The sequence below is a fragment of the Melozone crissalis genome, unplaced genomic scaffold, assembly GCF_028551555.1.
Source record: "Melozone crissalis strain CALT ecotype California unplaced genomic scaffold, PUWL_Pcris_2 ptg000016l_1, whole genome shotgun sequence".
Taxonomy (NCBI): domain Eukaryota; kingdom Metazoa; phylum Chordata; class Aves; order Passeriformes; family Passerellidae; genus Melozone; species Melozone crissalis.
The window spans coordinates 9520211-9539735 of NW_026535794.1; the positions used below are offsets into that span (position 1 = coordinate 9520211).

The window sequence follows — 19525 nt, forward strand, 5'->3', positions numbered from 1 at the left end:
CCTCACCCTGCCCTTTGGGAAAAAGGGAACAGTGGCCCCCAAGTCACCATATCTAGTGGACTTTCTTGGGTGCCACTGATGGAGCTTTCTGCTCCAGACACTCCCCAGTCCGCAGACACCCAGGATTGTCCGTGACCAACCACATCCAAAACATGAGCTTAGTGACCCCAGCCCATTTCTGAGGGCTTTTATTCCAGGCTAAATGTATTCACTCTGGGTGCAGCTCACCTTTCTTGCCTCTGTTGCTTTTGCAGGGGAGGCAGATGAAGAAGCCTTTGCCGAGGAGTGCAGACGGAGAGGACAACACGCGCTGCCCTCCCAGCCCAGCAACCTGCGCCTGCTGAAGCCCCACAAGTCTGGCAGCTCGCCCCGCTTCGCACATTACAGTAGTGATGAGCTGGAAGAGCAGGACAAGAGCCGGGTTATGAGCAGCTTCGAGACCCCTATTTATTTATCAGGTGTGCACAAGCATGTTGGTGAGAAAGGTGCAGAGAAGGACCCATCACATAGTCAAAAGCCAAATGCAAAAAGCCACGCAAGAAGTTGGTGCTGTGTGTTGACTTAATGTTAGTGCCCTGGTAGATAATAAACAGCAGCTTGTTTGCCTTCATCCTGCTTTAGCTCTGATCTTCCATTTAGCCTAGATTCACTAACGCCCTGAGATATTTAAGGATCCAGGGCAAATACTGTTGTGCTGCTGAAGTGCCTGTGCTCTTTGTTGTTAAAAGTGAAGGCATTTTAGAGGTTAACTCATCACAGTACTTTGCACATTCATTTACTTAAATTGTGCTCGGCTTCCTTGTCTAAGGAGAAGTTCAGCAAGTTGATACTATTTCTGGAAGCTGCAGTTTTAGTCAGCTAGATCCTAATAGAGGAGGCTGAGAACGTTCAGGCAAACGTGGCAACGTGGCAATTGTCCGGGTTATTTTTGGAAGTAATTAGTCCTTTGATATATTTCCAGTCTGTAATTTTTTGGCAATGTAGTCCAGAGGCTATCTTGGACAATGAAGTCCTCGTAATTACTTGATTTAATTGGAACCTGTGGTCAGAGATCATCCAGGACTGCAAGCACAGGTTTTTCTGATACGTGAAAGATGCCTTTCTACTTGGATGCCCAGAGCAAGGACCCTTCTTAGTAGTGTGAAATCAGAGGAAGTTCTGGGAAGTGTGAGCCTATGAGGCTTCTCAGGGCAAACACAGCACATGAAAAATATGCACTGTATCCCAAAACAGGTGCTCATGTACTCCCAGTGCTATACCAACTTCCAATGTGTTTATGAGCCTTTAAACCCAACAATGTCTTTTGTATGGAAGACCGTAAGATATTATGATAGATGGCACATTGAAAAAATAGAACAATTTAGATTAATATCTTCCTGATAAGTTGCTGTTTGTGTCTTTAAAGATGACCAAGTTGAGTACTTTCTTTTTTTTTTTTTTAAAAAAGGCAAAAAGTTACAGAGGCCCGAATGTAACCTCTGGGCTGAAGCCTCCCATGCTAAGGCTACAGGTTTGGTCTCCTGTGTCTGTGGCTGGCAAAACAAAACCTTGGCTCTGTCTTTGGACACACAAGGGTCTCTGCAATCACAATATTTTGCATTGGATTCCAAGGCGCAGCTGAGTTTGACACGCATTGTGCAATTTTTGGAGCAATTTTTAAGATTGCTTAGGACTTTCTGCTGTGAATTTATTTATGCTCCAAGACGCACAAGTTTGCAATTAAAATTAATTTCCAGAAGTATTAGTGCAATCACAAATGCTCTCTTCTACCAGTAGATTGTGAGTTGCCAAAACAGACTCAGGGTGAAAACTTGATTGCAGTAAGACTAAGATTTTACTTTTGCTTTAAATATTTTGCCTGCTGTTCCTCTGATGGACAGGGCTGCTGAAGGACTGGTCGAGTCAGTCATAAAAACCTACGTGAGTGTCTCAATCCCTCCCTGGGGAGTGTGCGCACGAGCCCTGGCCAGAAAAGCCATTTCCCTTCATGGGTGTTCACCTCTGCTGAGTGCCTTGCCCAGCCAGCAGCTTCACCAGCACAGCTCTGTGATTCCAGAGAGCGCTCGGCTCGCTTGGCTCCTCACCGATCACTGCCGTGCTTACACGGGCCGGCGGCGGGAGAGAACGGCATCCTTTCTGCCTTGCTCCAAAGCCCTCCCAGCTCACTGGGAAATAGCTGAGTTCAAAGGCCTCAATCCAGGTGCAGTTCCACCTTGAATCAGTTGTTTTTGCCACCACCAGTGTGGGGTTCTTGACAGCAGGGCCATGCAGCAGTTTTAGGTGTTGTCCCAGTTGGAGCATCTCAAGTGAACCCTCAGTCATTGATGATTCACCTGCAGTGAAGTGGTTTTCTTTTCCCAGCTCTAGGAACGGGACTGTTTGAGTTTTGATTTGTAAGTCTGTAGGAAATTTAAATGAAGGAGAAGGGGATAGGTTTAATCTTGACTATGTGGTGGGAATCCCTCTGGAAGTGGCATCTCTCTAGTGCCCAAGAGGAAAGGCTGGCCAGCTCCTTTAGACTGGCAATATCCAGAGGTGAGATGAATCCTCTCCTTAGTCAGGATTGCCAGTTATCACAGTGGATATTTAACTAAAAAATTGAGAGTTTAATTTAATTCTCCATCTACCATGGATGCTTTGTGTTTTGGTAGAAATTGCTCTGGAAACTGTTCTTGGTTTCATAATGGCCTTTTAGAATAAAACTTCACCTCTTGTGCTCTGAAGTTGCTGCATATATCAAACAGTTCTCTAGCTCCAAAAAGGAATTTTTGAAATAAGAATTCAGACACTGCAATTGATGTGCTCCTTAATAGTGTGATATACAGCTGACTGTGCAAAGTGGTGCTAATGCCAGCAGAGACCTGGGGATGGCAGCTCTTAATGCCAGAGGTAGTGGTAACTACCCCTTAAAAACTGCTGCTTTGGATTTGAGAGTTTTCACCTTTATCCAGCAAGAATGATTGAAATGTTTAATTGTTAATATAATCAAAAAAATATGACACAAATTTCATTATTTGGAAGATAATATTGCAAGGTTTGCTCTTCCTTTTCAAAGAAATAGCTTGCATTAACCTACAACTTACAACATTAATAAGTCACTTTTTGCTGCATTTTCATCTGCTGGCATCTGTGAAGAGGAAACCACTCTAAAAGAACTAGCTTAACTAATCTTGATCCTTTCCTGGCATGGTTTCCTCTGCTGGAAAGTTGAGCTGTTTGTAGTTCATTTCATCTTTAATTCAGTCTCTGTTCCTTTTACCAATGTGCAGTTTCCTGAATTACACTTTACTAACTAGTAACAGTGATGTGCTTTGTTATCCAAACTAATTACTTTATAATTCCATCACAAACTTCCTTTTGGGCATGTAATGGAAAGAGAAAGGAAAGCAAAGCCACTGATTTTTGTGGAAGTCTAATACATGAGGAGGTGCAGAGATGGAGTTTTCCCTCCCTTTGCCCCACATCCCCTGGCTGTAACTGTGCAAGTGGGATGGGATAACAGCTGTACCCGTGTGGGGCAGGGCTGGGAAGGCTGGCTGGTGGAATTGGAGCCTGCCTGGTGGATTTGGAGCCTGGCTGGTGGATTTGGAGACTGCCTGGCTGCCCCCACATTTAGCCCAGAGCTGCCTTCACTCATGGTGTTTTGGCTGCTGGTGCAAAATCATCTTGTTATCCATGCATTATCTTGTTACCCATCAAAGGCAGCTGGGCTGTGTGTGGAAAGGCTTCCATGGCTGCAGAGCCTTGCAAGCTTTTGCTTGCCATTTGGGAGTAAAACCTTGGAAATCCATTCAGTGCCTGTGTTATCCTAATTAACAGGAGGCAAACAGGTGGTATCTGGCTTGGTTTGTTCTTGTGGCAGTTCTAGGCAGAATTGGTAAAGAAAATGGTGTGGTGAGCAAGCAGGAAGAGCAAGGCCCCTGCAAGCTGCTAAAGCTTTTCAGTCCCCTAAAACATCAAAGCTGGGATTACATCACCAGGTTGGCCAGTGAAACTGAACTCACCCCTTGGATTTGACAGCGTGGATAACTGAACAGTGGAGCAGCATACCTAGACAGGGTGGGATGTTTTGCCACCCCAGGCCTTGACTGAAGGCTCCCTCTCCAGGATGCTCCGTGGCACAGGCAGGAGCTGTGCGTGAGGGGACGAATTAGTAGGTCAGGCTGTGCTGTGTGCTGGGCAGTGGCTCAGGCTGAGGGGAGGGGATGTGAAAGTGCAAAGCTGTAATTGCAAATTGAGTCACACATGAAATTATACTCAAGCTCTGATCTGGGGTGAATTTTTACAATGGCCTGTGTGAGTCTGGTCAGTATAAAATAACAGAGGGTGGCTGCAATTCAGAAGTAAGCCAGCTGCCTTTGAAATAGCAGTTTATTGTTTTGACTAGAGAGAGGTTTCTAAGATCAGAAAATTAGAAAGAGCACTACAGAACCCAGCTTGAAAGTGCCTCACTGCCCTTTTAAAGCTCTGTGGGTGTTGGGGCCTTGGCTGCTTCCATGCTTTGAAAGGAGGCCACAATCTTGGCAAAAAGTTGGTAGATCTTGGAGAACATTTTCTTTGGAACTTAAGCAGAAATTGTGAATCTCTCCCAACCCCAGCCTCAATGTTTCACTCTGAAATTGGAAGGAGGCTCCTCCAAAGTCTTCACCCTGGCAAATCCTCTATAAAAATTGTGCCTTTATTGCTCACTGGTGTGGGTCAAGCAGCAGCAATGCTGGGTGTTCATTGTCAGCTGTGACTGAGCACCTTGTTTCCTTCTGTTCACTCCTATGCTGCTCTGTGCTGGCACAAGGAAGGTGGAGCAGACCCATGGCCACTCTGTGCATCCTGGTAGGGCAGGCAGATGTCGGGCAGGGCAGGAAGAAGCAGGATACCAGAAATGCACTGGGTAGGAGTGTCTTCCCCAGGACACTTGGGCTGGCCAATGTGCTCGCCTCCCTTGCAGCTGCCACCCAGGAATGTGATGAGTTTCACAGCCAGTGACTGAACCAACTCTTGACTTTGGGAGGTGCAGATGGCAGAGAAGTAGAAAGCCAGAAGGAAAGTCAATCTGGGACACAGCAGAGAAGTCTTCCAGTTTGTTTGGGTCCTTGCTCAGTGATGGTTGAAGGAGTTGCACCTAAGTGTTTCTGGAAGTTGTTTTCAGCCTTCAGCAGCTTCATGAAAGCTGGAATAGCTCCTGAACGTGCTCCTTATGGCTCTTCCTGAAGCAGAAGAGAAGGGGATGACATGGAAGGAGTGGGTTAGCTGATGCTGTTTGTTTTAGACAAGAATTATCCAAGCAGTAAAGCAGGTGTAATTCCAAATGGTGTGGATTTTTGCTTCACCCATCTCTGCCCCTGGCAGCTGACAAAAGCAAGAAATGCCAACTTAGGGAGATTTCTATCTGCATTTGAGTGACTCTGTTTTCCAAACGTCACAGCTTGGTGAAGCTCTTGGTGACCTGTTCTCCCTCTGCCCCATGAGGCATTTCTAGAGCTTGGGTGGTTTAGAGATTGCTGCTGAGGGTGGAGATGTGAGCAGCCTTCTCCAAGGCCAGCACAGTTTGGCTGGAGCCAGTTCAGCCTGGCACTTACTATGGGAAGTTTCTATGGACACTTTGGGATGCTGGCGACTCTCCAGGCTCACTGCAGACTGATCAGTCACGGGGCTGCTGCTTTCTAATTCAGATTTTATTGTCTCATGACTTTAGGGCTAGTCTTGTAACCAAGGCAGCTAAATATACTTTTAATTAGTGCTGGTTGAAGTATTGGAGTGAAATAGACACTGAAGGGTTACATCTTTAGTGTGCAATTCTTATTTATGTTAGGAGCTGCTTCACTTGTTTGGATCAGGTTTTTGGCTGTTATCACCCAGCATCGCTGGACCAACAGACTGGCAAAGTTTGACCTATCCTCTCTTCTTAGGTGGGGGTAGAAAAGGAAATGGCAGACAGTGAAATTATTTATCACAGCAGGCTCAAAACAGAAAAGACCTGGCAGTTTTCTCTTGAGGAATACTCTGTGTTTGTGTGTTATCTCCTACTTTGGGCAATCTCTTTCTGTGTGTCAGTGATAACGCTTGAAAGATTTCCACTTTTCAGCCTTATCAAGCCAGAGGCTGGTAGGAGGCCATGTTGTCAAATGCCTAAATATCTTCATACCACAATATTTTAACATTTGAGTTGTTTCATTTATAAGACAATAAATTATGTGGTATTCACTTCAAGTCATAATTTACATTGACTCAGTATTTTTAAGAAACAGTTGCTAGAATTGCTTTCAAAATCTCAAGCATTTGAAGAAAATGGAAAAAAATAGTATTATGATATAAAATAGCAGCATCAAATGCTATCATGCCTGATTGTGGAAACCTTTTAGAAACACTGACACTGTTTTGAGAATGAAAAATGAAACAAATTATGAAGCTAGTACCTGCTAGAGTTTAATGATCCTTTCCCAAATATCTGTGTGATTGTTTCATAGTTATTACGTGAGCTAGTTCTGATCAACTGATATGATGCTGGTTTTCCTTCCAGTAAAGGGAGGAATCCTCTGAATAACACCCCCAGATGGCTGATTCTCAGGAGTCAGGACATCTTTTCCTCCTCCTTTGTGGGAAAGCAGGGAAATGCTTGAGTCCTTCAGGGATGGGTGCCTTACTCAGTGAATTGAATGCAAAAGAATCCTATTTTTGGTGATGTGCAGGTGACCAAGGGGCTGACGTGGAAGGAAACTTCCTGGATGGAGTTCCTAGTGAGGAGATGTTCACACACTGAACAGGGACAGGAATTTAGCTCAGGGGGTGACAGAGTGCAGGGAAAACCCAGTGTCATCTGCAATTCTGCTAAGCACCACCAGTTCCTCTCTTCCTTAAACAAGAAAACTGGTTTCCACTCTAACTTTGTGCAGGCTGATCGCTCATGGCACAATTTCTAAATAAATATCCTGCCCCTTGACTCAGGTAATTACAAAAGATGAAGTCATGCTGTGGGTACAGCACAGGAGCTAGAGTGATAACCTAGAACAGTTTCCCGTTGCTACAACTGAGTGTATTTCCTCTAAGCTTTTGGTAATGTCTCAAATGGTTTTAGCCAAAAGACTTAGCTTGTGCTTCTCCCCAAGTCTTAACCTTAAACTGAAGAACTTCAGCTCTGCTGTGGGCACATCTCTAACTGTGCTTGGGAGGAGCTCTGGTGAGGAGCAAACTGCAGCCACAGTGTGGCTTTGTACTCCCCCGGCCTCCCACCACTTCCTTTTCCTATCTTAATTTTGCTATTGAAAAATTGATGAAGAACCAGGTGCACTGGTGAAACTGCTCCCTTGGGGCCATCTCTGCCTGCCTACTGACAGGACAGAGGAAAAAAAGAGATTTCCATAGAGGCAGAGCTGTGCCTTTCCTCAGAGCCATTCCTCTGACTCCCAGCCCTGCCTCTCAGCCGGATTGCAGGGGCTGCTCTGCTCTGTGCCTGCCCTGGCCACTGGACTGTGCTGATTTCCAGTGACAGAGCACCACTGAGCTGAAAGATCCCTCCAGCTGCCTCAAAACATCACAGAGTGATTGTCTGAGGGAAATGTTTACTGGCTCTCAGTTTAGATTTATGAGTGCACCTGGGTAGATGTGGTGGCTCACACAGTTCACTGCCCGTGCAAGTCTGCCAGCAAGTTGATTTTACTGCAAGTTTGGAGGAAAAGGTGTGAGGCTGAGCAAGACCTGTTTTACACACATCTCTGTGGGGGTAATAAACCATTGGAATGATGATCACATGGCTGGAAGCTTGTGCCTACTGAACCTGTAGCAAATAATTGTTGCTTGAACTCAATGCTTTCATGCACCATTGGGGCTGCAGTCGAATATAACCTGTGGTGCCTAGTTAAGCATGAGCAGGCTGATGACCAGCATATAAAATATATATTGGTAAACACTGAGCACCTTCTTATTTACTCAGGATTCTTGGCATTCCCTAGTCTTAAAATGGAAATGCAAATATAGTGGTAACTCTGACTACTGTGAGCAGGAAATGCCAGTACTTAAATTGCTCCTGCTGCATAAGTCTTATTTATTGCTTCCTTTTTGAAAATTATTCTGGTTTTGCATGTGCTCTAATTTTGAAGCTTTTCCTGAATGGCTTTGAAGTATTTTGAAAGTTCTCCAGATCTTTTAAAACTTCAAAGATTGGTAGTATTTTCTTTCTATCCTATGTAAGGGATACAGTAGAACGGGGGATATAGTGGAAATGGCAATTTAAAAAAAAAACCAAACAACACATTAGGAAGCCAGACCTTTTCTTTAATATTCTTTAAACCATTCAGAGAACATGTGCTTTTGCTAGAGAGAAAAGTCTATGAATGCTGTGAAAAGTGTTTTACAAGCCATGTTTCCTCAGGATACAAAGAAGGCAGCAAGAGGAGGAAGCAGAAGCAGAGAGAGGAACTGAAGAAGAAGAAGTCAACCAAAGCGAGTTACTAAAATGGACTTCTCTGCTATGCCAATACCTTTAAAATAATGACAACAACTTCATGTACCTTCGAGCACACCTCTTTTTTGTGTATATTTTTTGATTGTTCACACTGCTACCAAGGAAGTGACTCATGTTTAAAACTGTACTAAAATTGCACTATGTTATTCCTTTTAGTTTCACGGAGTGGCTTTCTTGCCCGTTCAGGTTGGGGAATTCAGACGAGGCAGGTCGTGGTTAGACTGTGTCATGTTGGAAGATTGGAAAGAGTTACAGAATTTCTTACCTCTTCCTTCCCTGGGACTAAGGCAACTCTAGCCTAGTGTTTGTTATTTGTCTTGTAGGATATAAAAGGCAAATGCCTGCTTGTTTGGTCACTGGCATCAAATCAGGCCTGTTGAAAGAAGAGTCCTGTTCACTCATGTTGTTGGGAGTGGGACTGAGACATGAGCTCTTATAGGGTAATTTATGTAAGATTAATAAGTGACTTTTATGGTTGGGTTTTTGGGTTTTTTCCCCCAGGCTGGGCAGTTCTGTCCCTATTAAAATGTTCCCTCATATTAAATTGCATCTTGAAGTTATATTTTCTGATTTTAAGTAATGATGGTCTCCTGTAAGCACTCCTACTGATTTCTTTAGGCTTAGTTGACACCTGATGAATCATTTAGTGAAATCATTCCTTGTTTTAAAAGTTTATTTTCAGAACCTAGAGACAAATGATCCAAGTGCTACTTTAAAACTGCTCTTTGTTTCTCCTGAGTAGGTTTTAGATAACAAACATTTTTTCAGCATCCGTTTTAGATTTTATCAACTTGTTCTGCAAAGAACTTATACCTTTATGTATGAAAGCATTTTGCATCGGTTTTATTGCAGGACTATTTTTTTTTTTTTAGCTTGAAAAGATGTCTTAGATTTAAAAGAAATACATATTTCCTGGCAAGATGACTTCCTTGCTTCCCATACTCGTCTCATGTGCATGACACATTGCTTCTCTTAACCTTTTAGTGTGTACAGAGCCCCTCTGTTGTTGCCTTAAGCATTCACCTGCATGTTTCTTGTCAATGTGTTGTCTCCTTTTTTAACCTCCAGGTAGGAGTTAGCAGCTTATGGTTCTGTTTTGTTTCTTTTGTCTTCCTCTTGCCAATATGTTGTTGATGTAACAGCCTTAAACCTGGCAATATTGAAAGTCCACAGTTCCTGGAGAAACTCACTCATCCTAACGTTTCAAAGATGCAGGAATGCACATAATGATGGTGTAAGAGAGGAGCTAAACAGAAAAGCCAAAGTCTGCATTCTGGCATGGTTTGATATAACAAATTCTGGTGTCTCTGGTATCTGAATGGTTTAGCTTCAATTACCCAATGTAACCCTCTGCAGGCACCATATAACACACAATAATCATTTGTGAACTCTCTTAGGGTCTGTAAATTATGGTTAAAATTAAATAAGGACTGAGTACTGGTTTTCTGTCACTTGAGTACCACTTTTTTTTTTTTTTGTGCAGTGTTACTAATATTTAAAAATAAAGAAAATCTGCCTTTATGCTTTGTCCTCTTGCACTGTGCTGTAGACTGGCATCAGTTGTCTGGTTCACTCCCATTAAAGTTCAGACTGTAAGCGTAGGGGGACAGTCCTCATTCACACAACGCCCACAAGCATTCCAGGTAATTCCTTTTGTTAAATCCACGAGCAAGTCAATACAGTCCCTGTGTCAAATGGCTGATACTGGAAAATGAGGGTTCATTCTGGCTGGAAACATCACTATGAGGAGTGTGTGTATACTTCAAGCAGAGCTTGCACATTTGCCATGCAATGAATATTCATCCTGGATAATGCACAACATTGAACTGCATCCTGGTTAGGTTGCTTTCCATATTCCAGGAGAAATGCCCCCATTTGTTAGTTTAAAGCTGTTATTGCTCATTTTTTGTTGGGGACACAGTGCATGCTTTGGAAAAGCAGCAGAGGTGGAGGAAGGGAGACGTGACGCCAGCACAGGGCTGGTCTCCCCAGGGCTGTCCCTGTGCTGGGAGCAGCCTCACGTAATGGGACAGAGTGGCTCCAGATCAGGAATGTGCCTTGAAGAGTTAGAGCAGACAGGGCTTTGGTGCATAAATATTTCCCTGACTCAATCCCTGTGTCAGGCTCGATGGAGGCAGGCACAGCATTAATTAGGAGAGCTGCAGGCAGGCTCTGAATTAGTGAGGAAAAGCCTGTCTCAACAAAGGCATCCTCACCCCACTGGAAGGGTGCTGCCCTGCTCACAGGTGGCCTCCTACACCCCTGGGAGAAACTCCTGGGAAACAGAGTCCCCAGAGGAGGGAAGCACGGGCGTCATCTCTCCCATAACTACCAGAATCTGTCCAAGCTTGCCTGGAAATTAAGAGATGTGAGCCCATGGCCATTGAGCCTTATTCCTTCTTTCTCAGCCCAATTATTTCTGGATTTTAGCTGAAGGGGAGCTGCTCAAGTAGCGTGGCTGTAGCACCGTGTTCATGGCTGTGCTGCTTCCAGGACAGCCTGGAGTTCATGCTGTGTCTGTAGGAGCAGGCACATGGTTCAGTGTCCCAGTGCATCCATCTGCCACAGGTGAAGGCTGCCTGATGATGTGGACACTTAAATATGTGTCAGGGTAGGAAAAAATGCAGGTGGGTGTGAGACACCACAACTGATAACAGATGATGCTGGCCCAAGAATGGCTGTGAATAAATGTATTGTGTATTGTGAAAGTTGGGAAATGATTCCTGCCCATCCCACAGTACTTCTGTGGAAGAGCTGAGAACAGAAACAGAGCTAGTTTAAATACAGAGCCTGATGTGATGTATAAGATGAATGGCAAAATGATTCTTTATGGAGCAGATACCTGGGCTCCAAGACCTGAAATATATCCATAAGAAAATACATTTACTAGGGTAGATAACAGTTGAATAACAGGAAGGATACACAGAAAGGTGTCCCTTAAAAAGATAACACTGGAAAAACCCCAGTTTTGCAATGGAGGGGACACAATTGCAAACAAATAGATAAATGTTCCTGCTCTTCACTTGGAAGCTGCCACTGTGAAAATGGTTTAAATTCAGTTGTTTTTCCACACCTTTCAGAGATGTGCACTGTCTACTCTTTGAACCAAGATTTGGCAAGACTTTGACCTGAAATAAATTATCTCAGAGTGTGTAGGTGTCAGAACGATAAAAAAGTATTTTTCAAGTTTTCAGCTACTCCGTGCTGGTGCCACCTTCACAAGCAGCTTGCAGACCTGTACATCCTGCTCCTAGAGGTAACACAAAGCTTTGTTTCCTTCTGTCAGCTTGGCTGCATTTACAGAGACTTCACTTTTCCCCAAATTTCAAACTACCTCATGAGCCTTTGTATGTATTTCTTGAAATAACACACTGAAAAGATGATGAGTCAAATATCTAGAAAATGTGCAGTAATCATCAGGTAAGCATGTTTTCCCAACCACATTCGAAATGTGTGACCTGTACCCACTTGCTCTTCAGGAATGTTCCCCACCATGTGCCACCAAACTGGTGCCTATCAAGTGGTGGGATTAGCTTGTTACTATATCAAATGTCATTGTTTTATTCTACCTGTGAAGAATTCTATTAATTTCCATTTTTTCCCTTTTGTTTTGTGTGCTAGTTGCACAGGATTCCCTGGATGCACAGATTAGTCCTCCCTGCATTTCAGAACCTGGTTATCTTGTACAGCTCTCATTTATGTCCAAACTGAGTTTACATTTTAGGGCTCTCTCACGTTTCCTTGCCCACAGAACACCTTGCTGCTCTGTAACTCACACACTGATGGGAGGGTGGGGGTGGCACATTTGCCCATGATTAGCTATATTTAATTCTCTTCTTTCCAAGGGGAAGTTGTTCTTAAGAGATTTTTTACCACTCATTGCAAAATTTTTCTCATTGCTACCTGTTGCACTAAAAACTCTAGGCAAGGGAACTTTTTTCCCCATTGATGAGAATTAAGAGGGCACTTAGAGCCACATACAGATCTCAGTAAATGTTCACATTTGGAGCTATGATCGACTGACCTGCCCTGTGTCAGCACACTTTGTCTCTTCACAAGCTCTTGTAGCCAAAAAGGATTAGGTGGGGTGTTGGCAAGTGTCAGATTTGTTATGTACCTTGTTGGTGCCCTCTTAGCCACCAGCTGTTAACTCCTGACAGTGGGTGAAGCATTTACAAAGTGGCTGAGCTGACGTGAGATGTGATTTCCAAGCATGGGGCAGGTTCTGCTCTCATCATGACAAGAAGAGACTGACCATGTCATTTGGCATATCCTGAACTACAGTTTCAAGTATCCCAGACTTGACATAGGCAGGATCCTGCCTCTTCCTGAAGGCCTCATGTTGTCACTGCAAAACCAGCCCAAAAAGTAAGAAGTGAGTGTGAGAGGGAGATTACAACACTTGTGCTGATAATGAGTCTCAATGCTTTGATTTCAGGGAAACGCCTCAATACCTGCCTGGAAACAATCATGGATTTTCTAGGATGTCTTCAAGGAGGGAATGGGTCCTCACTGAGCTGACTGGATGTCTGACTGCATCTCTTCAGTGTCTGTTTCCATTGGCACACACATGCACCTTTCTACTGAAACAGCAGATGTCATTTTTTCCATCCCTTGTTTGGGTAGTGCTCATCCTTTGGTCAATGCTGAGCAATTTGCTTGTTCTTTAGGCTGCTGGTGGTTGAAATTTAATGAAGTCTTCTATGGCAGATGTTTTTTTTTTACATCATTTTAGTGTTAGAGATTGCAGCTGGGAAAATTTCCTTTAACTTAAAAACCAAAGCTTACTACCAGGCTTTTGAGATGAAAACCAAGATGGCAAAATTATGGATCACACCAAAGCTTTTATGCACATACACCCCTCTAATGTAATGGGGTTAAACCTATAAAATATGTGTTTCTGCCTGATTTTTTGAGTTCAGATGTGGGGCATTTTTGGACAGTTCAATATGTTTAGATGAGCAGTGCTATTGCATATTGCCAGGTCAGATCAGGAGAGGATTTGCAGCCTCTGTAACAGACTGCACACTCAGAGCCAAGGAGGGGAAGGAGCACTGAGGAGAGGTTTTGGAGCACTAAAAAAACAGTTCCCACACTACCTGGAAGGGACATTCACCACAGGCGGTTGGCTTGATCCTGGCAGCAGACACAAGCTCCAACCTGCCATGCTGTGACAGCGCGGGTTTCACGCTGCGGGACGCCAGGGGAGGAGGTGCCCGCACTGGAGCCTTCCCTGGGCTGTGAGTCACCCTTTGTGCCCATGAAAAGGATCTGTCTGTCAGCTGCCTGGCCCACTGTCCTGTCTTTGACAGTGACTAATGGTGGCTGCCTAGGGAAAGCACACGAACAGGCTGAGCGTGTTCTACCTCACCAAAGTGTTTTCCCAGCTGTGGCACTTTGGAGGTCAGAGGCTCCTGAATCCAGAAATGGCCTTTTTGTTACCCAGTATTTTTTTCCCCCATTGACTTGTTAACCTAGAAAGCTGCTCAATACTCATTGTCCTGTGACAAGGCACTCCTCATGTGACTCCACTGGGTAATGAGATAGGTGCTGTGCTTTAAAATTCTCTCCTACATCTTCCTTTGGCTTCCTCCCCTCCTCCATCCCTTCATGGGAAGAGCCACTACCCACCACCTGTCCTCACTCACCTTTTCCATGGCACTCGTGATTTTACACTCATGCCAGCCTTTGGTTAACTCTTCTATGGCTCAAGAGATTCAGCACATTGAGCCATTCCTTGCAGAAAGCCTTTCCTGCCTTTGGTCACCCTCTCAGAATGGGGAAAGATGGTTAAACAGTGGCTCAGCTCCATAAATTGTGCTGACCATCTGGACAAGCATGAGTAGCACGCTATCAGCTTGCTAACACTACACCGACAGGAAGAGAAGTGGGCCATGCACAGCCTGGGATGCAGGAAGGGCAGAGCTGGGGCCAGGCTCTGCTGCCCTCAGTCTCACCAGGCTCTCACAGGCTCTGAGGTGTGAACGCATGAGCTCATGGCAGTGATGGTATCTCCAGAGCCTGGTCCCACACACCTTCCCTCCTCCTCAGCTGGAATCACGTCATGGGACATTCCTTGGCAGCATTTGGGACGTGCTCCTCCTGGCTCAGGCTCAGCTCCAGCCTCTACTCGTTGCTCCTCCAAGCGTTCGCTGTCTGTGCCTCTGCCTGGTCAGCAGCATCCAGGCTGGGGTCTGTGGCCACTGCCAGGCTGCCTGCTCCCACACAAAGCTGGCACGGCCTGAGGGATCCCTGACAGCCAGGGAGATGGCTCCAGTGACCTTGGGAAGGCACTGTGCTCCTGGGGTGACACATCCCTGCAGGCAGTGCCGGGAGTCCTGGGCGGTGCCACTCCACGTGTCCCCGATTTCTGCAGCACTGCCCATGGCAATGCAACGGCTTTTGCACTGCCAACCCCTTCTTGTTCAATATGCAGAAGGTATTTCCTTCCTTCTGAGCAACCTGGGCTGTGAGTTTCCCTGTTCCCATCAGCATATTTTGTGCAAGGACAGCTGCGTGCAAGCATTCACTTACTGGGTTTTTGGGTCATCCACGTCATCTGGGAAATCTTAAATGTCTGGGGAAATAGTTATGAGGAAACGTCAGGGAAGGAACACCCAGAGAGATGGGAGGGCACAGGACAGCAAACAGTGATAGCTAAACTGCAAAGGCAAAACCAGCTCATTGAGCTGAGCCCCCAAAAGGTTGTGTCAGGGCCTGTCAAAGCCCAGAGTGTGTCCGGCTCTCTGCAGCTCTGGGTCAGATCCAGCTCTGCTGTAAATGCAATGTTGCTCAATATGTTTTTGCCCTGAGTGCAGACACAGACTCAGGTGATGGGTGACCCCTGCCTGCTGTGCCTCTGCTGCAGCAGACAGCCCTGCTGGGATGTACAGGGAGGAGGTGTTTGGGTGCACCTGAGCCCCTGTTTTTCTCAGCAGGATTCAGGTTTGGTGGTGGCATTTTCTTTAATCAGTAAAATTACTTCCCTTGGAACCACAGATTTTTCTATCATGATTTCTTAGGAAAATATTATTCAGCTCATGTAATGCAAGTCTGAGGTTGCATGATGAGATGGATGTGACAGAACACGATGGTAATGAGTCACCTCATATCATGTTTTATTGTGATGTGTCAGCTGAGAAAGGCAGAGAGCTATAGGTGTTTCCACCAGCCCAATTATGAAACCACCACTGGTTCATGCAGGAATTAGTAAGTTTTTCCTAGGTTAGTTTAGCAGATAGGTTTTGGTCTGTCATTTAACAATGTGGTTAAGTTGCTAACAATGAGCTGCCTCAGAATCTATTTTCCACCCAGAAAAGTCATCGGTCTCTTGCTAGAAAGGGTTACATGTGCTCAGAAACTCCAATCATCAGGATGAGACTCTCTCTTGGCAGAGGGGAAAGGTTCTGAGATGGCCTTTATTTTAGGAGTACCTTCTGCCGGCACTGACTAGAAGGGGGTGATGCTGCCATCACCTGTTGCTGCAGAGAAGTGAGACTATGGAGGTGCCATTTGTAAAGCCAGGAGGTCACAGAACAGGCCCCTGTTCTTCTCAGTTTAATCCAGACAGGGACAGACACATGCACACAGGCAGAAGTGCCCAAGGTAGGCTTTGCATTTCGGTCCCTGCTGGCTGTGTGGTCATTCACAAGGACAAAGGACATTCCTTCAGGACATTGCAGAAGTCTGAGTATGAATCATGCCTGTGGAGTGTGGATGATGGCAGTGGTGCAAACCAATGGGTCTTGGTCCCTTTCCACCACTGGTCTGGTGAGTCCTTCAGCCAGGTGCTGGCTTCCAGCTAAAATGCCCATGGATTTGCCAAGGCTGCACAAACAAACAGCCCCTCAGCCAGGCAGTCTGGAAGTATCTGGTCATAGTGGAAAAGCAATTTTTGGTAGAAGTTTAAGTAAATGTCAAGAATAATGAACATACACTGACGCATATGCTCAGCTTTTCTTGTTGTGCTATTTGTTTTGACCACTAGTGGACTCAGTGGAGGGGCCCTGTAGTTTCCAGCCCCCCATGCAGGGGACAGATTTGGGATAAGCATGGGTTATCCCTTCCCTCCCACAGCCCTGTGCCTTGTCCTGCCCACAGCTCTTCTGCAGTCCCCTCCATTCAGCCCTGTGTCTTTTTGCAGCAGAAAAAGTCAATTCAGTGAAATGCTCTGGGGCTTTTGCTGTGTCAATAAACAGAGGCCAGGGCAGGACCTTTCCCTTCCTTTTTGTACAATGGTTTGAACTGCTCTTCCTCTAAGTGCTGGTCTCACACCATTAACCCCTTACAGCCCTGGTTTGAGGAGAAGGTTTCCTAGTGGGGTCATAAATGCTTCAGAGGAGGGATCCAGGGAAGGAAACTGAATAATGGAAATGTTAACAGGCCTTTCATTACACATCCGATACATCATTACTTAATTTCTTTGCTTTTGTCTCCTGTTTTTATAGGGTATTTTTTCCTCACAGTCAATTGCATTCATCCTACTCAGTGAATGGTCTTGATACTGTTTTTATGGCATGAAAATTACTGTTGCTTTGACTGGCTCCTATTACCAGGTGACACTTCTTGGCAGAAAACAATGAATCTTCCTATTATTTGGAAAATAAATGTGATTTATGGGAGCAGCAATTGATAGTGGTCTGTGTTTTGCCATCAGCGTGCTTGCTTTCCTGAAATAAGGCTTTTACCTTTGAAGCATGAAGGCTGTTTGTCTAGTGCTGCAAAGCAGTTATATATATATATATTTTTTTTTTTTTTAACCTCAGCTTTCATTAAAAATGTTTTAAAATATGTTTTAAACAGATGTTTAAGGAAAACATCTATTATCATCTTAAGGGTTTGGTGCCTGTGCAGGGAGCAGTTGTGTAGGTGTGGAGTTAAGCAGGCTGGCAGGGAAGGACTGCCAGTGTTGTGGATGCTGGAAATGGTGGAAGGAGGAGGGGAAAGGGGAAAGCTGACCTGGGACCTGCTGTCACTTCCCTTCATCATGGCAGAGATGATGGTCAGCACTGAGGATTTATTACTAAAATCCCACAGTACTGATAACAAAAATGGGCCAATGTAACTGCAGGGAGGGAGAACCTCTTCCCCTAAGAGCTGTACAAGACATTACCCAGAAATGTCTGTGGAGATCCACGAGGCTGTTTCTGTTTTTTGTTTCATTCTTGCTCCTTTTCAGCAATCTCTGCTGCCAGCTGGTTGGCCTTGGCTGTCCTGGGCCAGCTCTCCCCCAGCCAGAGAAGAAGTGGGCCCTCTCCTTGCTAATGCCAATGCTGAAAATTTCTTGGGCTTCTTGAAGGACAAACAAATAAAGGCCTCACCTATTTGGGAACACTTTTTACCTTTCATAGGGCAAATGAACTAAGAAATCCCCTGCATCACTTTGGATTTTTTTAAAAATTAAAAATAGCCATGGTGTGGTGGGTTGACCCTGGCTGGATGCCAGACATGCACCAAAGCCACTCTGTCCATTCCCTCCACAACTAGACAGGAGAGAGAAAATACAAGGAAGGGTTCAGCAGTTGAGATAAGGACAGGGAGAGATCACACACAGATTAACAGCCAGGCAGAACAGGCTTGACTTGAGGATGTTAATTGAATTTACCCATCAGAATTAGAGCAGGATAATGAGAAGTCAAAAAAATCTGAAAAACACCTGGCCTCCTCCCTCCCTTAATGCCCTCCCCTCCTCCACTCCTTCTTCCTGGGCTCTCCCTTCCCCCTGCCAGCTCTCACTAGTTGGGGAATGGGGTTACAGTCCCTTCATCCACATGGTTTCTGCTGCTGCTCAGGGAGAGAGCTCCTTCCTCTGCTCCAGTGTGGGGTCTCTCCCAAGGGAGACACTTTTCCACAAAGTGCTCCAGCTCTGGGGTCACTCTTCCATGGGGTCATTCCTTCAGGCACAGCCTGCACCAGTGTGGGTCCCCGACAGGGTCACAAGTCCTGCCAGGAGCCTGCTCCAGCAGGGGCCTTCCATGGGCTCACAGCCTTCTTTCCAGCCATGGGTCTCCTCCTGGACCTCTGGATGCACCCCCTGAATCCCCATGGGCTGAGGGGCTGTGCTCACCATGGCCTCACCAGGGCTCAATCCCCATGGGCTGAGGGGCTGTGCTCACCATGGCCTCACCAGGGCTCAATCCCCATGGGCTGAGGGGCTGTGCTCACCATGGCCTCACCATGGCTCAATCCCTATGGGCTGCAGGGGCCGTGTTCACCATGGCCTCACCAGGCCTAAATCCCCATGGGCTGCAGGGGCTGTGCTCACCATGGCCTCACCATGGCTCAATCCTCATGGGCTGCAGGGGTTGTGCTCACCATGGCCTCACCAGGGCTAAATCCCCATGGGCTGCAGGGGCTGTGCTCACCATGGCCTCACCATGGCTCAATCCCTATGGGCTGCAGGGGCCGTGTTCACCATGGCCTCACCAGGCCTAAATCCCCATGGGCTGAGGGCTGTGCTCACCATGGCCTCACCATGGCTCAATCCCTATGGGCTGCAGGGGCCGTGTTCACCATGGCCTCACCAGGCCTAAATCCCCATGGGCTGCAGGGGCTGTGCTCACCATGGCCTCACCATGGCTCAATCCTCATGGGCTGCAGGGGTTGTGCTCACCATGGCCTCACCAGGGCTAAATCCCCATGGGATGCAGGAGCTGTGCTCACCATGGCCTCACCAGGCCTAAATCCCTGTGGGCTGCAGGGCCCGTCCTCACCATGGCCTCACCAGGGCTGCACAGGAACCTCAGCTGTGGTGCCTGGAGCGCCTCCTGCCCCTCCTTTTCCAATGACCTTGGTGTCTGCAGAGTTGTTCTTCTCACATAATCTCACCCTGCTCTTCTCTTGCCACGATTACATCCGCCCAATAACTCTTTTTTCTCTTCTACAATATGCTATCCCAGAGGCATTGCTATAATTCCTAACTGGAATTCCAGCCTTGGCCAGTGGCACGTCCATACTGGAACCATCTGGCATTGGCTCTGCTGGACCCAGGAGAAGCTTCTTATGGAAGCTGTCCTTGTAGGGTGGGAATTTTCACCTTATAGGAATCAACAAATCAGTCAACAACTT

The 19525-nt window shown here is 46.0% G+C and overlaps 1 protein-coding gene across 2 annotated transcripts in view; it reads left to right on the top strand.

Annotated features, from left to right (window-relative positions):
• DNAJB6 (DnaJ heat shock protein family (Hsp40) member B6) overlaps positions 1–9925 on the top strand; it is a 58437-nt gene extending 48512 nt beyond the window's left edge. The window contains exons 9-10 of one of the 2 annotated variants that reach the window (XM_054273429.1): positions 255–458; positions 8366–9925. In XM_054273429.1, coding sequence (XP_054129404.1) covers positions 255–458; positions 8366–8448 — 287 coding nt within the window. In that variant the 3' untranslated portion in view covers positions 8449–9925. Of the gene's footprint in view, positions 1–254; positions 581–8365 lie in introns of those variants that run through there. The other variant, XM_054273428.1, reaches the window with a different exon arrangement.
• The last annotated feature ends 9600 nt before the right edge of the window (positions 9926–19525 follow it).